At 39.6% G+C, this 26,486-nt stretch overlaps 2 protein-coding genes across 2 annotated transcripts in view; both read right to left on the bottom strand.

Annotated features, from left to right (window-relative positions):
* Positions 1-588: 588 nt before the first annotated feature.
* Positions 589-19,423, bottom strand: nmt1a (N-myristoyltransferase 1a). Its single transcript, XM_084434866.1, has 12 exons — positions 19,298-19,423; positions 16,761-16,863; positions 8,067-8,211; positions 7,765-7,883; positions 7,563-7,654; positions 7,279-7,395; positions 7,020-7,190; positions 5,350-5,458; positions 5,096-5,266; positions 4,773-4,940; positions 2,870-3,007; positions 589-2,067 (listed from the first exon to the last, which is right to left on the bottom strand). The coding sequence occupies exons 1-12, from the start codon at positions 19,405-19,407 to the stop codon at positions 2,047-2,049; spliced, it is 1,464 nt and encodes a 487-aa protein (XP_084290992.1). The 5' UTR covers positions 19,408-19,423; the 3' UTR covers positions 589-2,046.
* Positions 19,424-19,610: 187 nt separating this feature from the next.
* The window catches only part of plcd3a (phospholipase C, delta 3a), a 32,651-nt gene continuing 25,775 nt past the window's right edge, over positions 19,611-26,486 (bottom strand). Inside the window, exons 9-15 of the mRNA XM_084419640.1 lie at positions 25,092-25,244; positions 24,774-24,927; positions 23,480-23,596; positions 23,215-23,393; positions 22,915-23,050; positions 22,499-22,648; positions 19,611-20,963 (exon numbers count right to left, since the gene is read on the bottom strand). Of these exons, the coding sequence (XP_084275766.1) occupies positions 20,833-20,963; positions 22,499-22,648; positions 22,915-23,050; positions 23,215-23,393; positions 23,480-23,596; positions 24,774-24,927; positions 25,092-25,244 (1,020 nt within the window). The 3' untranslated portion in view covers positions 19,611-20,832. The remainder of the gene's footprint in view (positions 20,964-22,498; positions 22,649-22,914; positions 23,051-23,214; positions 23,394-23,479; positions 23,597-24,773; positions 24,928-25,091; positions 25,245-26,486) is intronic.

Genomic DNA, 26,486 nt, shown 5'->3' with positions numbered 1-26,486 from the left:
AAAGTGATTTTATAATAATACTGTCACAGGCATGCAAAAAAAAGACGCAATAAATGCACACCCTAGTCCAGAAACCTTAGTCATTTCAGATGAACTATAAGTACGTGTTATACTGTACTTTACTGTATTGGTTATTGTACTAAAGCAATATTTCAGTCAGCAATACGCCTAAAGGTTGCGTACCATGTTATTTTCACAGTTCACTGCCTAAGTAAAGGGTGGTTGGAGAGTTACACATCGTCATGTTCATGAAGTATTGAAATAAATCAGGCAGTTTCCACTAGTCTGGCTCTAGGGTCTACAACAGGCACATCTACAATACAAAGCTGCAATATCTAACATTAAACTGCTGATTGCTTAAATCATGAGGATTAACAGAACAACGCATCTCATCGACCCTACTGAGGTTTTGACTGATCTTGACGTAAAATTTCCTACACAAAGAACCAAAAACACATGTGAATAGGAAATAACAGCATTTATAGAACGCAGAAATAATGTTTATTCTGATCTACCATGAGTGAAAACATGTGAGATCAATCGATCACAGGCCACGAACTCTGAAATAACATACCACAAACCCAACCGTTCACAGCAGCTGCTACTTTTTATTTAGCACAAAAAAAAAAAAAGTAATAATAATACATGTTGATGTCTTTCACTCCATCATAAAAACCTAAAGACCCGTTTTCAGTTGCTTCCATTGTATTTTCCACAACCCGCTTCCTCAAATTACCCATACTGTGTTCAAAACCACAATTTTAAGTAGATACTGCCAGTTACTCATAAGGTTGTACTGCTTTGATACATCTATCTACTTCCATGTGTTGTACAGATCATGTGATAAATAAGAGTTACACCACAATAAGAATATTCTCCAATACTTTTAGAGCTGTACAACTTTATGAGCAGGCATAATCTATCATCCAAGACACAAATCACCACGCTCCATTTTAACGCGTCTCAGTTTCCTCAAAAACACCATCATTATTGCTAATTTATGATCACCCCCCCCCCTCTCCCCCTTGCGATCTGCCAGGTGTACAATGTAGTCCCAACCACTGTCAAATTGTGGATCTAATATGGTGTTTCTCATTGCTTCCTTGTTTATTTACACTGGTGCTTCTCTGTTGGCAAAACCGTGAAAGAGGATCACAGGCAGTTAGAGACAAATAAGCAATAAACTGATTAGAGAGAACAGATTAAAAGCAATAACAAAGCAAAACCAAGACAAAAAGATCTCACTCGCCGTGTACCGCATCCATCAGTTGGTCAACGTTTGTCAAAAGAAAGTAGAGACGAGGCTTCCATGGCAAAAAACAGTTTATGATGTGCGAAGGAGAGAATGACCACAGGAAAATCATTGACAGCAGCCCTTGTCATGTCCACTCGGGATTTTTATTATCTCATTGGCTGTTTGTTTTTCTAAGAACTTTCATGTGTCTTTGATTGTTGCATGGTCTTTTCTAAAACACTGAGGAAATGAACATTTTCATCCTGGTTTATTTTTTTTTTTTTTGCAAAAAAGCACCTCCCATTGGATTGGGAGAGTAAAATCACTTTATACTGAATGAGTTGAATCTACCGATGCGAGTAACGTGACACTTATGCATCTGGGTTCATCATGAGCATTGTAATTACATATCAGCGTGTGTGTGTGTGTGTGTGTGTGTGTGTGTGTGTGTGTGTGTGTGTGCGCGCACCTTTGTTAACAATCATAACAGATTAAGGTTCCTCATCTCTGATGATGGTAACTACAATGGCTTTAGGTCCATGCGCAGAGAGAGAATAAGATGATAAGTGAGGGAAAGGGAGAGAGAGAGAGAGAGAGAGAAAAAACAAAAAAGAGGAAAGAGAAGAAAATCTTCTCAGTCTGGCAGCAGTAGTGCAGGTCCAAAAGGTCAAAGTTCAAACTTAAAAATGGGCGGTGAATTCTCCTTCCTGAATCAGGAAGTCCACTGGTAGCATCTGTCAGGTGGTCAGTGCGTGATGTCATCAATCAGCCTCGCTGTCATGCGAGACAGAGGTCATGGATGGTGAAATGGGTCACTGCAGAACCAAACCCACCTACAAACAATGAATAATAATTATATAGCCCAGTATTGATCTTTAGGAATTTTTACACATCACATAAATATATTACACACACAGGCCACTGTTCACCTGCTCATTAATGCAAATAATCTAGTCAGCCAATCACATGGCAACAATTAATTTAGGAATGTAGGCATCAGAATGAGGAAGAAAGGTGATTTAAGTGACTTTCGAACATGGCATGGTTGTTGGTGCCAGACGGGCTGGTCTGAGTATTTCAGAAACTGCTGATATACTGGGATTTTCACACAAAAGTTCAACCATCTCTAGGCCTAGGGTTTACAGAGAATGGTCCAAATAAGAGAAAATAGCCAGTGAGGGGCAAGTTCTGTGGGAGAAAATGCCTGGTTGATGCCAGAGGGCAGAGGAGAATGGCCGGACTGGTTTGAGCTGATAGAAAGGCAACAGTAACTCATCTCTGAACACACAACACGTTAAGTCTTGAAGCAGAGAGGCTACAGCAGAAGAACACCTGCACCTTGTTGAATCTATGCCACAAAGATTTGAGGCAGTTTTGAAAGCAAAAGGGGAACCCAATACTAGCAGAGTGTACCTAATAGAGGCCAGTGAGTGTGTGTGTGAATATAAATATAAAAAACATTCAAGTTAAATAGAAAACCATAGAAAGTGACATCTAGGTGGTTTGGGAGACAGGCTGTGAAGTACTATGGCCACCTAGTGGCCAATTAATGTAACTTCAGCTTGACTCTGATTTATATAAAGAAAAATGATTTTCATTGAGAAAAACTCTGGACTGACATCTGAAAACTTGTACCTTTTCTGAACCCATGCTGGGACATTTCCAATTGTAGAGGTAATACTGCAGGTTTCCATCTCCAATGCCAAACTTGAGCTTCTCCAAAAACGTCTTGTTCTCCATTAGGTCCAGTGCATTAAAGACATCAAATCCTTTCTGCAGGGGGAATGACGCGAGAAAAGCTTTAATAAATCTGCTGATAGTTTAATGCTCCAGTAGTGCCTGCAAATTATACATTTCGTACTGCTGCATATCGTCGCAGTCGGACGGAAACCTCCTATGTTCAAATTTTTCAATTTCATATTTTTTCACAAATCGATGCTATTGGTCAGTCCCCACGTGGGTCCGTTATTTTTACAAATTATTAACCGATCTAAAGTGTTGAAAATAGCTTGAGAGCAAATCTCTTAACTCCATTGGACACTTCAACTGTCTGAGAATCCTCGTAACTCCACCTCTTCTTCACTCGGCGGCGGGAGCATCGCGGCATTTTGTCTCCTCAAGATTGAAAGTCGCAAAGATTAAGAAACCCTCGTCGAGCAACACGTAAAGCAAGCCTTAACTATGATTTTATCTGTGTTAAACTATGATATCAGTTACTGATGTATTTTAAATATCGACTTATTACTAGGCTTATTGTACATGTGCATGGAAGTTTTTAAATGTATCTAATATAATAACGTTACTTGAATTGAATTAAATGTTTTGGATACCACCATTAAATTATGTTTTTTATTATTATTTTACTGACTCGAAGTTGGCACTGTGCATGTAAAATACCCCAAGAAGCAAGGTTTTTATTTATGGGAGAAAAAAGGGCTGTCTACTGGCGCCTATCTTTAAGTAAGCCTATCTTTGGATAACTCTGTCTGTTTTTTAGATAATAACGAGTGAAAATAGTTAGGTTAGATATATTTGAGTAGGCCTGTTTTGTTAAAAATCGATAGCTGTAATGCTTCGGTGCAGAAGGAAGCCCATGAGCCACGAAGGTAAGTTTGCGTGCAGATTAGGCTAATTTCCACCTATTAGACAGCCTAGTCAGCTCTTCGTTTTTTGTTTTGCATCACTTATAGCTCTTTAACCTTTAAAATGGAGTTTAGGAAGATGTATGTAACCACAGTCGTTAGCTTTGGTTAACTATTGAAGCCTTTTCTCTTGTCAAAAGGCTCAACGCGACCGCAGACTTTGATGAACACTGTTGGCAGCAGCGACGTCTGTGTCCGTACCATTCTTATCAATGACAGCGCAATCTCTTAACTCCCTGCTCCCAAGTCATAGATCTCGTATCTCCAATTAATCGTGTGTTAATGTTGGTACTCAACAATATATATTAGCAATATAAGGTACTTTAATGATACCAACTTTAATGATACAATGTTTAATAACTCCAAAAATATGCGGTTTTTTTATTTCCTGAAAAATAATGGTTTTGGAGATGCGAGGATGACAGCGATTATATGTTCTTCTTAAACACAAGTTTGCCTTCACTGCTAAAACAACATTTTTATTTATGAATGTGTTTTTTTTTTTGTTCTTTGTTTTTTTGCACCAAAACTATAGATGGGTAAACTCATAGTAAGGCTGAAACAACTAAATGCTAAAATCAATAGAGAATATAATCAACAGAATTTGATTATCGATTAATTACACCCGTTCAGGGAAAACATCCACCAAGTTTTATAATGTATAACACAGCCCTGCATAGATACGCTCTAGATTTGTTTTTCATAACCTTTAGTTTGCACACTGTCTGGAGGACAACATCGGGCAGGATTCTTTTTGGGAAATAAAATATGTGAGTTTTAATTGGATTAATCGAAAACACAATCGACAGATTCATCGATTTTCAAAATAATCATTAGTTGCAGCCCTGACTCTCTCTCTCTCTCTCTCTTACACACACACACTTTCAGTGACTGACCGACTTGGCAAGGATGAGAGCGTCTCCCATCAGGTCCAGCAGGGTGGTTGTGGTGTGTACATTATAGAAAGAGTACGCTGCCTTCAGACTGCGATGCACAGGATGGTTCATGATGGTGGACGGCAGAGTGTAGAAACTCAGGATGTCAGTCACCTTCCCATCTGAACTCTACAACACAGTTGATATAAAGGACCAGCTGTTCACATGCCAAATATATTTCTTAGAAATACGCTGATTACCCACTCTTACTTTTGTATGTTAGAAATACTTTCATGAGTGATACCTCTAGGATTATACATGGCATGAATTCTTGGCGTCAATACCTCCACTATATAGGTGTCGATGATGTTCTCCTGAGGAAGCAGCCAGTGTTGGACCTCCTCAGGGCTCATGACGGGGACCAGGTTGAACTGACTCAGGTACTCATTCAGCAGGCGGTGAACCGCTGGGACGTCCTTTACAGTCATCGGCTTCAGGCCTGAAGTCTTAGGAGCCTACAGGAGCGAGACACGCAATAAGAGAAAATGGAAAAGAGGAAACCTCCCAGACATCACCCAGAAAAGAAGATGGCACACACCTCTGGCAGTCGGTAGAGCTTCATTGTGCGTTGCATAGTCATGTTCCGACTCAGATGAGAGAACTTCACCTCAATCAGCTTTCGTGGGTTCAAAGACCGGTGCCAATATCTACCACACAAATAAGCAAGGCAATTAGTACAAAACAGGGGGTTAAAAAAAAATGGCTATTAAAATGTGTTAAATTTACAGCAGCAACTAATAGTAACACACAAATGGCAGTGTTGTTTGAATCATTACTTGATTTACTTCTTCCGTTCAAAGGTCTGGGGTCAGTAAGATATTTTTATGTTTTTGAAAGAAGTCTCTTATGCTGCATTTATTTCATCGAAACTACTGTATAACTGTAAAATTGTAAAATAATAATTACAATTTAAAATAACTGTTTCCTATTGTAATTATTTTTAGATCTAATTAATTCCTGTGATGCAAAGCTGAATTTTCAGCATCATTACTCAACCCATTCTAATATGGGTAACACTTTAGTTTAGGGTCCAATTCTCACTATATTACCTAGTTACTTGTTAGCATGCATATTACTAGGATATTGGGTGTTTATTAGTACTTATAAAGCACATAATAATGTCTTATTCTGCATGATCATATTCTATATCCCTTAATCCAACCCAATACCTAAACTAACAACTACCTTACTAACTGTTAATAAGCAGTAATTAGGAGTTTACTGAGACAAAATTCATACTTAATAGTTAGTTATTAGTGAGAATTGGAACTTGGAAGCCGTGATGTTTTTTTTTTATTTTATTTTTTTTTATTACTAGAAAGTTCAAAAGAGGAGCATTTATTTGAAATATTTTGTATCATTATAAATGTCTTGACTGTCAATTTTATTCAGCCAGGATGCATTTAAATTGATTAAAAGTTAATTATCTCTCTCTCAAAAACAAAACAAAAAAACTTACTGACCCTCAAAAAAGATTTACTTTTAGAGTCAAAATTTCTCTAGTGACGCAATACACACAGAATTCTGATTGTGGCACAATAAGGCATATTTGACAACCTATGCACCACCTGGAGGAAGGTTTTTTTTTGTATCAGAGGAAAGAGTTAAAGGTGAGTTAAAGGTGAACTAAGTAACTTTTTTACCTTAACTGAACAGCTTCGGAGTCATTGGAATGGTTATATTACTTATTTCGGGTTGAATGGTGGTCGTTTCGCACCCCCCCGGTGCCCGTGAGCGGAAAATCCGCACTTGCAACTTTGAGCCGGCGGGCCGCCGGCCGCCGCGTCAGGAAGTATCGCGTGATATCAGGTCTCGCGATGTAAACAACTGCTTTACGGCCAAAACAAATCTGCTAAAATGCTGTCATTATTGCGCTCCCTCACGCTGTCCGAACCCGAATGAAGACGACGTTTTAAAGAATGTCCCATCTGCTTTGATGTCGTTGATCTACTAGCCTCTGGTGTCTGAGAATCGCCAACGAGTTTTTACAACAGTGTTGTCAAATATCTATTCCGAAGCTGTGGGGGGAGCTCTAGAGAGAAACCTGCGAGCAAAAAGCGAGAATACAGCGAAGAAATCCCGAAACTACTGAGCCCCGCTTTAATGGCTGGCAATATCTGCTGCTCAACAGCCTATCTAATGGCACTCTCCACTCTGCACAGAGGCACCTGTGCATGCGTATTACGAGAGGGCAGATGTGTGTCTTACCTGCAGGTGCCCACAGGTTTGGGCAGCACCACACCTGCGGTGTACACAGCCTGAAAGATGCCCTCCAGATTGACCCGTCTTGTGATCTCCCTGATGAGTACCGGAGCCACTCGTTTCGAGCGAAGTTTCTTATGCACACACAGAAAGTTAATCTCCACCATCTTCTTCTCTCTGGGGGGGATCAAAGAGCAGATATGGGTCAATTGAATTTATTGCATTTAAACCATTAATTACAGTAGATACACTTATGACTGCTTACATGTCGTAGATGCGGATGTTGGCTGGAATGGCACTGATGAAACCAACTAGCTTTTGATTAGAGTTCACTCTCACTCCACAATGCCACTGAGGCAACCAGCCTGGAGGACGCAGAGCCCTGGGACAAAAACACAGTACAGAGAAACTGAGGACAGATATCACATGACTTTTAGAGAGATAAAAGAGAGATAGATAGATAGCCTTTCAAATACAAGACAAAAAAAAAATGTTGATCAAGTTTTTCATAACCTTGAATCTGTCATTTTTCAAGCCAATCATTCTTACCAAAGCAGAAATTCAGGAGAGTAATCGAAACGAAACATGTTGTCATCATCCTCCACGTAGTTCTCATTGAGGAGAGTGTACAACTCTTTCAGCTTCAGAGAGAAAAAAAGAAATGGAAAAGAGCTTTAGATGAGTTGTTTCCCGGTGTATATTTGTATGTATAAGAATTCGAGGGATAAATGTAATGGTTTGAGTGTTGTACCACGGCAGCATTTCCCAAATCGAGAGCGTCCCAGCTGAAGCCCTGCGGTAGGCTGTACGGTTCCTCTCGTATGTTATCTTTATCTGGCTCAATCCAGCCATGTGACGTCACAGTCTCTCCTACAAACAAACAAACAAACGACAGACTCAGAATACACTGTGCCACAAGTCATGAGTTTCAAGAAAACATATGTTGTACAGATGAAAATGTACACTACTAGAAAGAAAAATAACTGGCGTCAGACGAAGGAACAAGTATAATAATGAAACTACTGTGAGTACAGTTGCACAAATGATCAATACCAAGTTTAGGAACAGGCTGAGTGTCCCAGAACTGATAACTGCGACGTGTGGCCTCCTCCATGGTTTTAGCTGGACCTTGTCCCACTGAGAACAGCTCAATGGCCTTCTGGATCTCCTGTAACTTATCAGCAGGGAGGGAGTTCACCTGAGGAAGAGACAGAAATAATTCCTCAAATGCTTGCAAAAGTACTTTGGCTGTACCATGGTGCAGTGATATTATCAGATGATGGTAATGAACACAATGGTATTTAGAAAGTAACCCAAGGTACTTCAAAGAACACCATGGTATTTAAGGCATTTCCTGCACTGATATATGGGTCTAAATCAAAATATTACAAATATTATTACAAAATATAACTACACATATAGACCAAGCAGTTGGGACAGTGCTTGTAAAGAAAACATTTGTTCCTATACTAAAGTAGTGACGCACCAATATTACATTTCTGGCAGATATTGCTAAAGGCTGAAATACACTTCATGACGTTTGCCCCGATTTGCAGTCTGGACAGTTGTTGTACACTAAGTATGATGTTCAGACTGAGGGTATCAAACCTGATATTTTGTTTCTACATTAGTTTGTTGTGTTCGGAATTACGTGAAATTCGTATGTGATCCTCAGTTGTTTAGTATATGTCGTTCAGTTATATTTATTAGTTAGTTCACCCAAAAATGAAAATTCTGTCATCATTTACACATTGTTTCAAACCTGTAAGACTTTCGTTTGAGTTTCAGCAAGAACCAATGAGGTTCATTCTAATGTTACGCAGCACGTTTGAGCTTCACCAAGAACCAATGAGGTTCATTCTAATGTTACGCAGCACGTTTGGCCTTCAACAAGAACCAGTGAGGCTCATTCTCGAATTACGCAGCACGTTTGAGCTTCACCAAGAACCAATGAGGTTCATTCTCATGTTACGCAGCACGTTTGAGCTTCACCAAGAACCAATGAGGTTCATTCTCATGTTACGCAGCACGTTTGAGCTTCAACAAGAACCAATGAGGTTCATTCTCATGTTACGCAGCACGTTTGAGCTTCAACAAGAACCAGTGAGGTTCATTCTCGAGTTACGCAGCACGTTTGAGCTTCAACAAGAACCAGTGAGGTTCATTCTCGAGTTACGCAGCACGTTTGAGCTTCACCAACGTATCGCCTGCGAAAATTAATGCGATATGGCTCAGCTTGTCAGTGAACTACGACTCTGTGTTGTAAATGCCGCTCCATCTGAAAGCAGGTGATGGCGATTTACTACTAATCAAGGAACCGGCTTTACTGACGAGATGCGCCTAACAATGTTATGCGATATATTGCCGAGCCCTACGTTTGAGCTTCAACAAGAACCAGTGAGGTTCATTCTCGAGTTACGCAGCACGTTTGAGCTTCACCAACGTATCGCCTGCGAAAATTAATGCGATATGGCTCAGCTTGTCAGTGAACTACGACTCTGTGTTGTAAATGCCGCTCCATCTGAAAGCAGGTGATGGCGATTTACTACTAATCAAGGAACCGGCTTTACTGACGAGGTGCGCCTAACAATGTCATGCGATATATTGCCGAGCCCTACGTTTGAGCTTCAGCAAGAACCAATGAGATTCATTCTCATGTTACACAGAACGTTTGAGCTTCAACAAGAACTAATGAGGTTAATTCTCGAGTTACGCAGCACGTTTGAGCTTCAGCAAGAACCAATGAGATTCATTCTCATGTTACACAGCACGTTTGAGCTTCACCAAGAACCAATGAGGTTAATTCTCGAGTTACGCAGCACGTTTGAGCTTCAGCAAGAACCAATGAGGTTAATTCTCGAGTTACGCAGCACGTTTGAGCTTCAACAAGAACCAATGAGGTTTATTCTCATGTTACGCAGCACGTTTGAGCTTCACCAAGAACCAATGAGGTTCATTCTAATGTTACGCAGCACGTTTGAGCTTCAACAAGAACCAATGAGGTTCATTCTCATGTTACGCAGCACGTTTGAGCTTCAACAAGAACCAATGAGGTTCATTCTCGAGTTACGCAGCACGTTTGAGCTTCAACAAGAACCAGTGAGGTTCATTCTCGAGTTACGCAGCACGTTTGAGCTTCACCAACGTATCGCCTGCGAAAATTAATGCGATATGGCTCAGCTTGTCAGTGAACTACGACTCTGTGTTGTAAATGCCGCTCCATCTGAAAGCAGGTGATGGCGATTTACTACTAATCAAGGAACCGGCTTTACTGACGAGATGCGCCTAACAATGTTATGCGATATATTGCCGAGCCCTACGTTTGAGCTTCAACAAGAACTAATGAGGTTCATTCTCATGTTACGCAGCACGTTTGAGCTTCACCAAGAACCAGTGAGGTTCATTCTCGAGTTACGCAGCACGTTTGAGCTTCAACAAGAACTAATGAGGTTTATTCTCATGTTACGCAGCACGTTTGAGCTTCACCAAGAACCAATGAGGTTTATTCTCATGTTACGCAGCACGTTTGAGCTTCACCAAGAACCAATGAGGTTTATTCTCATGTTACGCAGCACGTTTGAGCTTCAGCAAGAACCAATGAGATTCATTCTCATGTTACGCAGCACGTTTGAGCTTCACCAAGAACCAATGAGGTTAATTCTCGAGTTACGCAGCACGTTTGAGCTTCAGCAAGAACCAATGAGGTTAATTCTCGAGTTACGCAGCACGTTTGAGCTTCAACAAGAACCAATGAGGTTTATTCTCATGTTATGCAGCACGTTTGAGCTTCAGCAAGAACCAATGAGGTTTATTCTCATGTTACGCAGCACGTTTGAGCTTCACCAAGAACCAATGAGGTTTATTCTCATGTTACGCAGCACGTTTGAGCTTCAGCAAGAACCAATGAGATTCATTCTCATGTTACGCAGCACGTTTGAGCTTCACCAAGAACCAATGAGGTTAATTCTCGAGTTACGCAGCACGTTTGAGCTTCAGCAAGAACCAATGAGGTTAATTCTCGAGTTACGCAGCAATTTGAGCTTCAGCAAGAACCAATGAGGTTCATTCTCATGTTACGCAGCACGTTTGAGCTTCACCAAGAACCAATGAGGTTCATTCTCGAGTTACGCAGCACGTTTGAGCTTCAACAAGAACCAATGAGGTTTATTCTCATGTTACGCAGCACGTTTGAGCTTCAACAAGAACCAATGAGGTTCATTCTCATGTTACGCAGCACGTTTGAGCTTCACCAAGAACCAATGAGGTTTATTCTCATGTTACGCAGCACGTTTGAGCTTCAGCAAGAACCAATGAGGTTTATTCTCATGTTACGCAGCACGTTTGAGCTTCAACAAGAACCAATGAGGTTTATTCTCATGTTACGCAGCACGTTTGAGCTTCACCAAGAACCAATGAGGTTTATTCTCATGTTACGCAGCACGTTTGAGCTTCAGCAAGAACCAATGAGGTTAATTCTCGAGTTACGCAGCACGTTTGAGCTTCAACAAGAACCAATGAGGTTCATTCTCGAGTTACGCAGCACGTTTGAGCTTCAACAAGAACCAATGAGGTTCATTCTCGAGTTACGCAGCAATTTGAGCTTCAGCAAGAACCAATGAGGTTCATTCTCATGTTACGCAGCACGTTTGAGCTTCACCAAGAACCAATGAGGTTCATTCTCGAATTACGCAGCACGTTTGAGCTTCACCAAGAACCAATGAGGTTTATTCTCATGTTACGCAGCACGTTTGAACTTCAACAAGAACCAATGAGGTTTATTCTCATGTTACGCAGCACGTTTGAGCTTCAACAAGAACCAATGAGGTTCATTCTCGAGTTACGCAGCACGTTTGAGCTTCAGCAAGAACCAATGAGGTTCATTCTCATGTTACGCAGCACGTTTGAGCTTCAGCAAGAACCAATGAGGTTAATTCTCATGTTACGCAGCACGTTTGAGCTTCACCAAGAACCAATGAGGTTTATTCTCATGTTACGCAGCACGTTTGAGCTTCAGCAAGAACCAATGAGGTTTATTCTCATGTTACGCAGCACGTTTGAGCTTCAGCAAGAACCAATGAGGTTAATTCTCATGTTACGCAGCACGTTTGAGCTTCACCAAGAACCAATGAGGTTTATTCTCATGTTACGCAGCACGTTTGAGCTTCAACAAGAACCAATGAGGTTCATTCTCGAGTTACGCAGCACGTTTGAGCTTCAACAAGAACCAATGAGGTTCATTCTCGAGTTACGCAGCACGTTTGAGCTTCAGCAAGAACCAATGAGGTTCATTCTCGAGTTACACAGCACGTTTGAGCTTCAACAAGAACCAATGAGGTTCATTCTCGAGTTACGCAGCACGTTTGAGCTTCAACAAGAACCAATGAGGTTCATTCTCGAGTTACGCAGCACGTTTGAGCTTCAGCAAGAACCAATGAGGTTAATTCTCATGTTACACAGCACGTTTGAGCTTCAGCAAGAACCAATGAGGTTAATTCTCATGTTACGCAGCACGTTTGAGCTTCACCAAGAACCAATGAGGTTCATTCTCGAGTTACGCAGCACGTTTGAGCTTCAGCAAGAACCAATGAGGTTCATTCTCATGTTACGCAGCACGTTTGAGCTTCAGCAAGAACCAATGAGGTTAATTCTCATGTTACGCAGCACGTTTGAGCTTCAGCAAGAACCAATGAGGTTCATTCTCATGTTACGCAGCACGTTTGAGCTTCAACAAGAACCAATGAGGTTCATTCTCGAGTTACGCAGCACGTTTGAGCTTCAGCAAGAACCAATGAGGTTCATTCTCATGTTACGCAGCACGTTTGAGCTTCAGCAAGAACCAATGAGGTTAATTCTCATGTTACGCAGCACGTTTGAGCTTCACCAAGAACCAATGAGGTTTATTCTCATGTTACGCAGCACGTTTGAGCTTCAGCAAGAACCAATGAGGTTCATTCTCATGTTACGCAGCACGTTTGAGCTTCAACAAGAACCAATGAGGTTCATTCTCGAGTTACGCAGCACGTTTGAGCTTCACCAAGAACCAATGAGGTTTATTCTCATGTTACGAAGCACGTTTGAGCTTCACCAAGAACCAATGAGGTTTATTCTCATGTTACGCAGCACGTTTGAGCTTCAACAAGAACCAATGAGGTTTATTCTCGAGTTACGCAGCACGTTTGAGCTTCACCAAGAACCAATGAGGTTTATTCTCATGTTACGCAGCACGTTTGAGCTTCAACAAGAACCAATGAGGTTTATTCTCATGTTACGCAGCACGTTTGAGCTTCAACAAGAACCAATGAGGTTCATTCTCGAGTTACGCAGCACGTTTGAGCTTCAGCAAGAACCAATGAGGTTCATTCTCATGTTACGCAGCACGTTTGAGCTTCAGCAAGAACCAATGAGGTTAATTCTCATGTTACGCAGCACGTTTGAGCTTCACCAAGAACCAATGAGGTTTATTCTCATGTTACGCAGCACGTTTGAGCTTCACCAAGAACCAATGAGGTTTATTCTCATGTTACGCAGCACGTTTGAGCTTCAGCAAGAACCAATGAGGTTTATTCTCATGTTACACAGCACGTTTGAGCTTCAACAAGAACCAATGAGGTTCATTCTCGAGTTACGCAGCACGTTTGAGCTTCAACAAGAACCAGTGAGGTTCATTCTCGAGTTACGCAGCACGTTTGAGCTTCACCAACGTATCGCCTGCGAAAATTAATGCGATATGGCTCAGCTTGTCAGTGAACTACGACTCTGTGTTGTAAATGCCGCTCCATCTGAAAGCAGGTGATGGCGATTTACTACTAATCAAGGAACCGGCTTTACTGACGAGGTGCGCCTAACAATGTCATGCGATATATTGCCGAGCCCTACGTTTGAGCTTCAGCAAGAACCAATGAGATTCATTCTCATGTTACACAGAACGTTTGAGCTTCAACAAGAACTAATGAGGTTAATTCTCATGTTACGCAGCACGTTTGAGCTTCACCAAGAACCAATGAGGTTTATTCTCATGTTACACAGCACGTTTGAGCTTCACCAAGAACCAATGAGGTTTATTCTCATGTTACGCAGCACGTTTGAGCTTCAACAAGAACCAATGAGGTTCATTCTCGAGTTACGCAGCACGTTTGAGCTTCAACAAGAACCAATGAGGTTCATTCTCGAGTTACGCAGCAATTTGAGCTTCAGCAAGAACCAATGAGGTTCATTCTCATGTTACGCAGCACGTTTGAGCTTCACCAAGAACCAATGAGGTTTATTCTCATGTTACGCAGCACGTTTGAGCTTCAACAAGAACCAATGAGGTTCATTCTCGAGTTACGCAGCACGTTTGAGCTTCAACAAGAACCAATGAGGTTCATTCTCGAGTTACGCAGCAATTTGAGCTTCAGCAAGAACCAATGAGGTTCATTCTCATGTTACGCAGCACGTTTGAGCTTCACCAAGAACCAATGAGGTTCATTCTCGAATTACGCAGCACGTTTGAGCTTCACCAAGAACCAATGAGGTTTATTCTCATGTTACGCAGCACGTTTGAACTTCAACAAGAACCAATGAGGTTTATTCTCATGTTACGCAGCACGTTTGAGCTTCAGCAAGAACCAATGAGGTTTATTCTCATGTTACGCAGCACGTTTGAGCTTCAGCAAGAACCAATGAGGTTAATTCTCATGTTACGCAGCACGTTTGAGCTTCACCAAGAACCAATGAGGTTTATTCTCATGTTACGCAGCACGTTTGAGCTTCAACAAGAACCAATGAGGTTCATTCTCGAGTTACGCAGCACGTTTGAGCTTCAACAAGAACCAATGAGGTTCATTCTCGAGTTACGCAGCACGTTTGAGCTTCAGCAAGAACCAATGAGGTTAATTCTCATGTTACACAGCACGTTTGAGCTTCAACAAGAACCAATGAGGTTCATTCTCGAGTTACGCAGCACGTTTGAGCTTCAACAAGAACCAATGAGGTTCATTCTCGAGTTACGCAGCACGTTTGAGCTTCAGCAAGAACCAATGAGGTTAATTCTCATGTTACGCAGCACGTTTGAGCTTCAGCAAGAACCAATGAGGTTAATTCTCATGTTACGCAGCACGTTTGAGCTTCAGCAAGAACCAATGAGGTTTATTCTCATGTTACGCAGCACGTTTGAGCTTCAACAAGAACCAATGAGGTTTATTCTCATGTTACGCAGCACGTTTGAGCTTCAACAAGAACCAATGAGGTTTATTCTCATGTTACGCAGCACGTTTGAACTTCAACAAGAACCAATGAGGTTTATTCTCATGTTACGCAGCACGTTTGAGCTTCAACAAGAACCAATGAGGTTCATTCCCGAGTTACGCAGCACGTTTGAGCTTCAGCAAGAACCAATGAGGTTAATTCTCATGTTACGCAGCACGTTTGAGCTTCACCAAGAACCAATGAGGTTTATTCTCATGTTACGCAGCACGTTTGAGCTTCAGCAAGAACCAATGAGGTTCATTCTCGAGTTACGCAGCACGTTTGAGCTTCAGCAAGAACCAATGAGGTTCATTCTCATGTTACACAGCACGTTTGAGCTTCAACAAGAACCAATGAGGTTCATTCTCGAGTTACGCAGCACGTTTGAGCTTCAACAAGAACCAATGAGGTTCATTCTCGAGTTACGCAGCACGTTTGAGCTTCAGCAAGAACCAATGAGGTTAATTCTCATGTTACACAGCACGTTTGAGCTTCAACAAGAACCAATGAGGTTCATTCTCGAGTTACGCAGCACGTTTGAGCTTCAACAAGAACCAATGAGGTTCATTCTCGAGTTACGCAGCACGTTTGAGCTTCAACAAGAACCAATGAGGTTCATTCTCGAGTTACGCAGCACGTTTGAGCTTCAGCAAGAACCAATGAGGTTCATTCTTATGTTACGCAGCACATTTGAGCTTCAGCAAGAACCAGTGAGGTTAATTCTCATGTTACACAGAACGTTTGAGCTTCAACAAGAACTAATGAGGTTCATTCTCATGTTACGCAGCACGTTTGAGCTTCACCAAGAACCAGTGAGGTTCATTCTCGAGTTACGCAGCACGTTTGAGCTTCAACAAGAACTAATGAGGTTCATTCTCATGTTACGCAGCACGTTTGAGCTTCACCAAGAACCAGTGAGGTTCATTCTCGAGTTACGCAGCACGTTTGAGCTTCAACAAGAACTAATGAGGTTTATTCTCATGTTACGCAGCACGTTTGAGCTTCAACAAGAACCAATGAGGTTCATTCTCGAGTTATGCAGCACGTTTGAGCTTCAGCAAGAACCAATGATGTTCATTCTCGAGTTGCGCAGCACGTTTGAGCTTCAGCAAGAACCAATGAGGTTCATTCTCGAGTTACGCAGCACGTTTGAGCTTCAGCAAGAACCAATTAGGTTTGTTCTTGCACATCAAGCTAGTACAGTTGAGCTTCTCTATCTATATGTGAATAAAAACCCTAAATTCAATCTCTTCATCACATAAAGCGATTGTATCAGATAATTTGGACTAAACTGCTCAATTCACATGGATTAGTTTTACGGTGTCCGTCTCTTTATGAATTTTTTTAATCGCCAAAGTAGTAGTTGTTGCCAAAAAAAATGGACAGCCATTATGATATTTGCTTTAGATTACATTTAGCAGTGTTATTAAATGATTAGTGTTTTTAAAAGTTTGACTTTAAGGGAGTTTGAGATGAAAATTTAAAATCTTGTTAAACACACAGTTAAACAAACACACTCACTTTGGCCAGCGGATCCTGTGCTACATCTTTTCCTCCAGCCTTGTCCTTGTTCTTTTTCTTCTGTTTCTTTTTCTTCTTCTTGGCACCTGTGTCACCCTTCTCCCTGCGGGTCATATGAACTCAGTTGACATGGGCAGATATAATGAGAGGTCGTGCCCACTCAGCACTAACTACAGCTGATGCAGGTGAAAGGAATGGACGCATCACTGCTCCTGATGCATTCAGCAGTATTTCATGATTGACAACCTCTCGTTAGAGTACAACAATACTTATAGGCTGGATTTTATTTGGACATTTCTAACATATAAACAAGAATTTTCACAGAACAAAGAGATGTGGTCTGGAGTTTCCCAGAGATATAGGGATAGTTCCCCCAAGAACGGACCTCCTGTTATCATTTCCTCACCCTAATGTCGTTCTAAACCTTTACGAGTTATTTTTTCTTCTGTGGAACATAAAAGAAGACATTGTGAGGAATGTTTCAGTGTTTCTTTTGTACATTCAATGGAAGTCAATAGACAACAAAATCAAGAATTTTTCAAAATATCGTCTTTTGTGTTCCGCAGAAGAAAGAAACTCATACAGGTTTGGAATGACATGAGGGTGAAGAAATAATAATGGAAATGAAGCAGAATAAAATTTTTGGGTGAACTATCCCTTTATTGAACCTATTTATTATAAAAATATAATAAGATCAAGCAGAATCTGAGCTAAAAAAATAAAAAAATAAAAAAAGATAAAATTGGACATACTGAAACAAATAACTAATGTCACCTCATGAAATTCACCTCATGCCTGACCTACACAGGCACAAGAGTCAAGACCCACACCAGTAGTCGAGATGGAATGGGGCGACTTACAGAGAGACGCGCAGCTAATCCTATTAATGTCCACGGAGGGAGAGGGGTGACAGCGCTGAGCTACATTTGTTAATGGGGGACAGATGGTCTATCACATGACCTGCAGAAAAAGCATGTTTTTGTGTGTTCGAGGGGTGGTGGGCTATACGACAAAGACTGATGGATGAACAAGCACCTCTGTGACTATTGCTTTGACAGCCATCCATCCCCATCTATCCACCAGGGCTTCCATTCTTTATCTGTGTATTACTTCAATAGATTTAAGCAAGCTGCAATATAGGATGTCCTCATAACATAACGGACAATTGTAGAGTAGTTTTAAATAATGTTTTAGATATCATAATACTTACTTCCATAGTTAATTAATCATAATACATTTAAGACAGTCAATTTAGAATTACAAGTTTTATCAATTGTTATGTTTAAATATGCAAATGAGGCATAATTGAATTAAATACTCACTAAATGTCATACATTGGCAGAACAGAATACATTGAATAAAACCAGGTTCAATGGTTGTTTGACATATTAAAGTTTTTTTTTATCACTCTATATAAGAAAATACTGTGAACAGCCAGGAAAAAATGCCCAAATTAGCTTTTGAAATGTACATTTTTCTGTATTTTCATTGAATAAAACCAGGTTCAATGGTTGTTTGACATAAAGGTTTTTTTATCACTCTTTATAAGAAAATACTGTGAACAGCCAGGAAAAAATGCCCAAGTTAGCAATTTGAAATGTAAATTATTCTGTATTTTTTATACAAAAATAAATCTATCCAACATATCACATGACAGTTGGACAAGAATAAATGAAACAAAAATGTTTATGGAAATATTTAATTATGTATTATTTTCATAACGGAAGAAAACCGGCATCAATTGTATGAGGGGCAACATGACAGGCGGCACAATTACTTCCTTATCATAACAAAGTGCAATATTTCACTCTCTGTTGCCTAATACATTCGAGTCGATCTCTGTACGTGACCTTGAGGAACATAATAGTGGATAAGAACCTGGTTAGTGGGGCTTTATTATTAACTATATTTCAGTGAACAGATTAGCTCTTTGGTACTGAAAGTGAAACTCCATCGGGGAAAACGACTGAGAGAGACTGCAAATAGAAAGCAAGGTGATAAAAAAATAAAAAAAAACCTTTAATGATGCTTCACTTGCAACTAGCAGCAGTCAAGCTAACTAGATCACGACAAGCCATCGTTTAGTGACAGCAAATCCAAATTACTTACAACCTAGTGGCCACAAAGGCCACATGAGCAGGTTTGAAAGCTGTTTTTGGTGGTGATTTATAAATATTTGTCAGTTTATGATTTATTAAACAGTATATGAAATAGCGAGTTTAAACGTGATAGCTTATTCATTTTCACCATACTATGAATTATGGTGAGGCTGTTAAACGCCTCGCACAAAAATGCCAATGATCCTAGAGAACTGGCCATATGGAACCGTCCTTTTGTTTGATTGACGGCGTCTGAGCCAATCGTTTTAGAGTTCCGTGCGTCAATCAAGGCTGTGAACCAATGGCGTAGGACCACAGGGCGGGCTGATATGCTGTTAGCGTGCCCCCAGCCTAGCCGAACAAGGGCCCTGTCTTTTAGGGCCGTGAGGAAGAGTATTGTACTTTTACGAGCTAACAATAAAATGCATGCACGCTCACCCATCATCAGAGTGATGCTCTTCATTTTCACAGTTGCTGCAATGTCCATGGTCATCTTCTACCTCAGTTTCTTTCTCCAGCTGCGGTGCTGTCTCATTCTCATCCGCCATCTTTAACCAGGAAGTGAGGATCTCGCCCTGCGCTCTCACACCCCGCAAAACTATTGGTGGACTGTCGCAATGGCCGAAGGGCTCTGTAGTTCTTTCATTTTGAGTCTATCTATCTATCTATCTATCTATCTATCTATCTATCTATCTATCTATCTATCTATCTATCTAAACACACAATAATTAGCAACAATTAGCTAGAGAAATATTAATATTAATTTATTTAAATACTGATTATCTATTCCAGTACAACCTAATAAAAATATGCATACACACACATACCTACAGTACTGTATAAACAACAAGTTAGACATTCAGATCAAGGGATGGTAGTTTTCTACTGTGAAACAGAAAACCTACAATTAAAACACGTCACGTTTGTAAAGAAGTAGTTGATATTATATTATTATATATATTATAAAATAGATTATCATAGCCTAGTGCAAAACACAGACCTTTGGAAACTCTTTAACTCAATAACCATGATTTATCAATCTTAGCCATAAAATGAAGTATCAAGGGGCAAGTGTTATAGTTGCCTGCACCTTCAGCAAAGTTGCTGGTCAAGAAGTGTAATTTGTCTAAATTTGGACATCTTAGGACACTGAGCATTTACAATGCTTGCTTTTAGCTTTAATTAAATATTAATAAATCGATTAAATTAAAAAAAAATCGATTAAATCTTCTGTCTCAGACATTATGTTAAACACAGATTTCATCATTAGTCATAGTTATTTTAAAAATGTTTAGATATAGCCTATTATTTCTCAGAATTACCCAATTGGAACGCTGATAATGTTAAAATCAATTAAAATATACTTGCATAAAAACTTAATCAGTCATGAACCTTACTAAACAGTCCATATGCTTTCTGTATCCTTTCAATATGTTATTTTTTCCTACGCTTTCTTTGTCTTGTTAGTATTCGGCATATCAAAACCACCAACACAATTACAATATTCAAACATTAAAACAATTAAAGACATATCATTTCTGTCTACATGCACATACAATTCTTGTCCAGAATCTCAAGACTAGCTTAAAATCAATTAAAATATTAAATAATTATAAAATGTGTTAAATATTCTAAATTCAAGGCTCAGACTCAATAGAATTCTGTCTCCATGGAAACAGACTATATAAACAACACTGACTTGTAACTTCTAACAATACTTACTTTAGCATATTTAGCTTCCACCATAACATGGCCATAACACGCTCTGACACCACAGATTAACAATAGAAAAAAAGCCAAATGCAGGTCTACACTGATTTTCTTCAGATTGTTGCGCACAGAGTTTGTCCATATATGTCCAGTGTCACATGTTTTTTTCAGGTGGTCTCATTCTGAAGAGTCACAGCACCTCAAGAGCTCGGCTCAGCAGCTTTTCCTTCAGTATTTCTAGGAGCAACTGTATGACAGAAGCATCAGGCTTTGCCTATCCGCTCAGAAACAGTTTTAATAGGAACTCCCCGCCGTACCACCTTGACATGGATGAAGAGGGTGGCAGGAGACAGACTGGAGCCGTCTGCTTTTAGCAGGTGAACATGACGATAACCTGGAGAATAACACAAAACACTTCAATAAAATATGTGCAAAAACTAGTCTAAAATAAAAGCAGTGTCACAAGCAAGTGTTCTAAGTAATGTGTACCAATCGAAGTCAAAGTTTCATGAACATCAGGATAATTCAAATGCATTTCAGAACCTTCTTGACCTTCAGACATTTTTTAAACATTACATGCTCTAAGCCACAGACAGAAGCAGATTTCCTTCTAGCTGATCTCTCAGTGATCCGGAAACTATTCTTCTTCAGGAATGGCACAAATCCCACTCTACACAGTTAGAGACTTGAACAACAACATTCCAAAAACGATTAGAGCTGTTTTGAAGGAAAAAGGTTGATCTGACCCTTTATTATATCCTTATATCCTTGATAAAGATTCATGTTAGATGTTTCCAGTCTTGTGTTCTGACCAATTTTATATAGGCTAATACAGTAGTTTACCTAGAAGCATTTAGAATTGTTTATTTTCAATACTGTTTAGTAAGTCAGAAAAGTTAGTATTAACTAGGGTAAATATTAGGGTCAGTAATATTTACCTTCAATTATTTGAGTAACAGTAATATTGTAAATATTATTACAATTTAAAATGACTGTTTTCTATTTGAATATATTTTAAAATGTAATGTAACGGCAAGCCTGAATTTTCAGCCTCATTACTCCAGTCTTCAGTGTCACATGATCCTTCAGAAATCATTCTGATATGATGATTCGCTGCTTAAGAAACATTTCTTATTATTATAAATGTTGAAAACAGTTGTGCTTGCTTAATATTTTGGTGGAAACCGTGATAAAAAAAAAAAAAAAAAAACAGGATTCAAAAGAACAGCATCTGCTTGAAATATAACTTATTTTGTAACTTTATAAATGACTTTACTGTCACTTTTGATCAATTTAATGTGTCATTGCTGGACAAAAGTATTCAAAAAATCTTACTGACCCTAAACTTTTGAAGGACAGTTAGTGTTGGAAAATATAAAATATAAACAGTTCTGTCATGATTGGCATGGTAATGGGTATGACAATGTTGTATGTTTGGTCTTGGTGGAATAGATCTGCTACGCTTCTGCTGTAGTTTATTGCTGTTGCTGCGGCAGAGTAAGTACGGGACTTGCTGCTGCCAATACATACACGCCACGCTGCTGTGAGCAAGTAAGACATGCTGCTGCTGTACAATATAGTGTACATGAATTACCCGTAGCAGATCTATACAGGTGGAGCTGGGGAAGGTGGAGGGTTTCTGAGCGCGCTGCACTGCAAGGCAAATGCTAACCAAGTATTTAAAGGTTGAGCAGCGAGCTCATTGGCTACTGATACGGCAGGAACCAATCAGCTGTGCCCTATAGATAATGATGTGATTATGAACAGGTGAGTAAAAGGACCTATTAGCCTGCGCCATCTAGAGTTTCATGCCTGAACTTTGTATTTCTTCCACCACAAACCATGCATATGTTTAAATATTATATATGTGTCATTAAAACATTATATTGTGTATACCAAACACACACACACACACACACACACACACACCTGTTCGTAGGCTGGTGAAGGGGAGGGTGAATTGGCCAATAAAATCGTTCTTAGATTTGTGGTCGTGATCTTCCACCATGAAACGCACCAAAGCAAGTTCAGGCACCTGCAGCTGAAAGCTCACAGTACAATCCCAGCGGGGGTTGAAACCTGCAGGGGGAGACAAACACACACACACACACACTCAATTTTCAATCCTGACAGGAACATCTCGTCTTAATGATAAAATCTATTGTTTGTCACAGCACAGGCAATATAAATGTGTTATTACATGAAACTAAATGAATATACACACCATTAAAACAGCAATGTTTCTATTTCCCATTTATAAGATATTTGAATAGATCTTTATGGATTAAACAATCATACACCACAACATAATACCTTTAGATTACGGAAAATCTCATTTGCCTCACCATTGTTGTCAATGCGCTGGGTTTTGGCACGAGCCTTATCGATGGAAACTCCATGAATCTCCACCCAGACCTGCGGGTCCACAATGGAGTTGGGGTTGTCAATGTTTATTTTAGGAAGTTGCTGAGCTGTAATGACCTGTGGGGAGAAACAAATGGCCCACAAGTACAGTAAAAATGATTAAATGTGAATGTAGAAAAAGAGATTTATCAAAATATTTACAGGGCACATGGGAAGCTGAGCACTATTTCCTGTCAGACCGCCATGAAAAGCTAAACAAGAGAAGCGGAGCAGCTACTAACCCGTATGGTAAGTTGTGTGGGTATATGTCCTGGTCCTCCACCAGTGTTCTCAGGGTCAAAGTCGGACTTCGGGTGACGCAGGAAGTCAGGTTTGAGCACATATCCACAGCGCCCGTTGGGCAGAAAGCGGCCCTGGTTCAGATCCATCTGCTCTCCTGGTGTCTGGAAGTTCAGAGCCACTGGAGAACAGAGAGAATGAAGCTTTCAAGCATTTACTGCAGGACTTGGAGACATGCAGGAATGTCCGAGTGCTCGTTCGGCTCACCCATCTGGCTGCCCCCGTTCCACATGTCCTGGGGGTCGTAGTTGGAGGACTGTAGTCTCTGGCCTGATGGGTAAATCCTGCTCAGCTGCCGACTGTTAAGTCGAACAAACATCTTCCCTACAGGGGACACACATAAAACAATGAACAGATACTCATGCAAGGAGCAAATCCATATTTATAAATATATATTTTAAACTACAGCTCAATAGTAGTTCAGCTGTTTTCAAAGTAGAGAAGCTGGGTTTTTTTTTAACAAGTAGCAGATCAACACGACAAACTGCAACATTATTGCAATTTTGTTATTTATTATTTACAATTTGTACAATTTTGTTTTAATACTTTTAACTCATTTATATTCTCATTGTGTTTGGGTCAGTAAGATTTGAATACTTTTATTCAGCAAGGATGCATTAAATTGATCAAAAATGACAGCAAAGACATTTCTATTTCAAATAAATGCTATTCTTTTGAACTTTTTATTAAGCGGCACATCTGTTTTCAACATTGATAAGAATTGTTTCTTGAGCAGCAAATCAGCATAATACAATGATTTCTGAAGGATCATGTGACACTGAAGACAGTTATTTTAAAGTGTAATGGTTTTTCACAATATTACTGTTTTTACAGTTTAAAAAAAATGCAGCTTTGGTGGGCATAAGGGACTTATTTTATGATCCACACTTTTGAACGGTAGAGTGAATATTGCTTTGATTAACTAAACACATTATATAATCTGATAGTTTCCTCCTATAGTTTCAATAGAGTTTTTTTTTTTTTTTTTTCAAAAGGATAGCGTGACTGACCTTTCTCTAATTATGTTTTATTTATTTTTGGTTATCACAGTTATTGTGGTTTGTGTGGTAAAGGTTGAGCTCTGAAACTGAGTGGTGTGATACGACCTAATTCTGAAATGATGTGAGTTTGATGTAAATTTGTCATGCCGCTGGCTGTCAGTGTTGGCTGGGAGAGCAGCGTCTTTGCATTGGAAGTGATCTGCTCATTTATTATAAACCATCTGGTGGAGCCCTAGGCAACAGGCCCTGATAAAAGCTGCAAACATTAAAACAATACACAGTTCACAGTAACCTGTGAAATACATTATATACAGCAGTGTATTTCTGGGAAGTCGCGTGCCACTTCTATTACGATGGATATCACAGTATTATTATGCTTTTTCTTAAAAAGACAGGACATGCTTCTCATTGCAGTAGTTCTGTGGATCAGGCCGGTCCTAAAGCACACAGAGCATGATGTGGCTTGAGTGAAAATGCAGTGTAAGATTTGTTCATCTCACCTGAGTCTTTGATGAGTTTAAGCGCCTCATTCTCAGAGAAAGAGGACATCACGCTAGGAGGTCTCTGATTGGCTGTCTCGAAACCACTGAAGGGCGCACTCTGACAATACACCACCAGATCTGACATCTCTGGACTCAGTTTAGTGCTCACAGACTGGGGGAGGATTTATACATGTCAATGCGTATGTACACACACAGGCAGATTTTCTTCAGAGTAAGTTTAGGGCAGTTTATGAATATAAATAATATTCCGATAATTTACAAAACAGAACAGGATTTAATAACTTGGCCAGGAAAGCCATTCATATCTGGACTCACCCTCCCAGGATCCTTTTTAGATTCCTTTTTGCTCCCGCCCCCTCCCACAGCAGAATCTTCATCTGAGCTATTTGAGAAGCTTATCCAGCTGTCATTCTTCCCCAGCAGACCACTCAGCTTCTTCCCCTTCAGTAGGATCCGCCCCATCAACTCCTACAGTAAAACAGGCACATGAGAGAAAGAACATTGGTGAAATGTTCACCAATACCATGAACACTTTGTTCTTCTTGGAAAATGGGCGTTTTATAACACCGTGAACATAACAATTTTACGTCAGAGGCTGAACACACCTTAAATAGTATGTAAGAATGGTGGGATGACAGAAAAGTCTTGGAAACAGTGTGAGTGAAAGAGAGGAGGGAATATCATCATACATGTGAAAAAAGAGGCAAGAGTGCTTGACACAGTAAGAAAACTTACACTAAACGAGTATGAGCACTGGCATGTGTTGACTTAAATTAATTCCTAGAACTACACGATTGCAAATGTCCTAAACATTTTTTTTTTTTTTGTAGGCAGCAAGAGTCAGATGTTTTTACTGATAATCCCCAGAATGTAAACAGGAAGTTTCCAAGAGCAAGAAAGGAAGAATTAGCAATACCAAAAAAGTCATTTTAGACAAAACATCTGTTGAATACACACACTACTGTTTAAAAGTTTGGGGTCAGTAAGATGTAAAAAAAAAAATTATAATAATAATAATATATATATATATATATATATTTATTCAGAAAGGATGAATTAATTGATAAAAAAACAAAAACAAATAAACATGGTTTCCTCAAAAATATTGAGCAGCACAACTGTTTTCAATATTGATAATAACAATAAATGTTTCTTGAGCATCAAATCAACATATTACAATGATTTCTGAAGGATCATGTGACACTGAAGACTGGAGTAATGATGCTGAACATTCAGCTTTATCATCACAGGAATAAAGTACATTTTAAAATATATTAAAAGAGAAAACAGTTATTTTAATTGTAATAATATTTCACAATATTACTATTTTTACTGTATTTTTGATCAAAATAGATGTAGTCTTAGTGAGCAGAGGAGACTTCTTTCAAAAACAAAAAAATCTTACCAACTGTACATTTTTAAAGGGGTGGTTGATTAAGATTTTGCTTTTCTAACTTTAGTTAGTGTGTAATGTTACTGTTTGAGCATAAACAACATCTGCAAAGTTACGACGCTCAAAGTTCAAAGCAAAGGGAGATATTTGCTTTTAAAAAAATCATTTTTTAAGGACTACAACAAATGGCTGGTTGGGACTACACGACATTCCTCCAGGGTTAGTGACATCACCAACCCTAAAATTTACATAAACCCCGCCCCCGGGAACACGCAGTCCATGCTGAGAAGAGGAAGAGTTGTAGTCGAGCACATTTG

The sequence above is a fragment of the Rutilus rutilus genome, assembly GCF_951802725.1.
Source record: "Rutilus rutilus genome assembly, chromosome: 1".
Lineage (NCBI taxonomy): Eukaryota > Metazoa > Chordata > Actinopteri > Cypriniformes > Leuciscidae > Rutilus > Rutilus rutilus.
The sequence above is the reverse complement of the archived record's forward strand: the minus strand, read 5'-3'. Positions and strand labels throughout refer to the sequence as shown.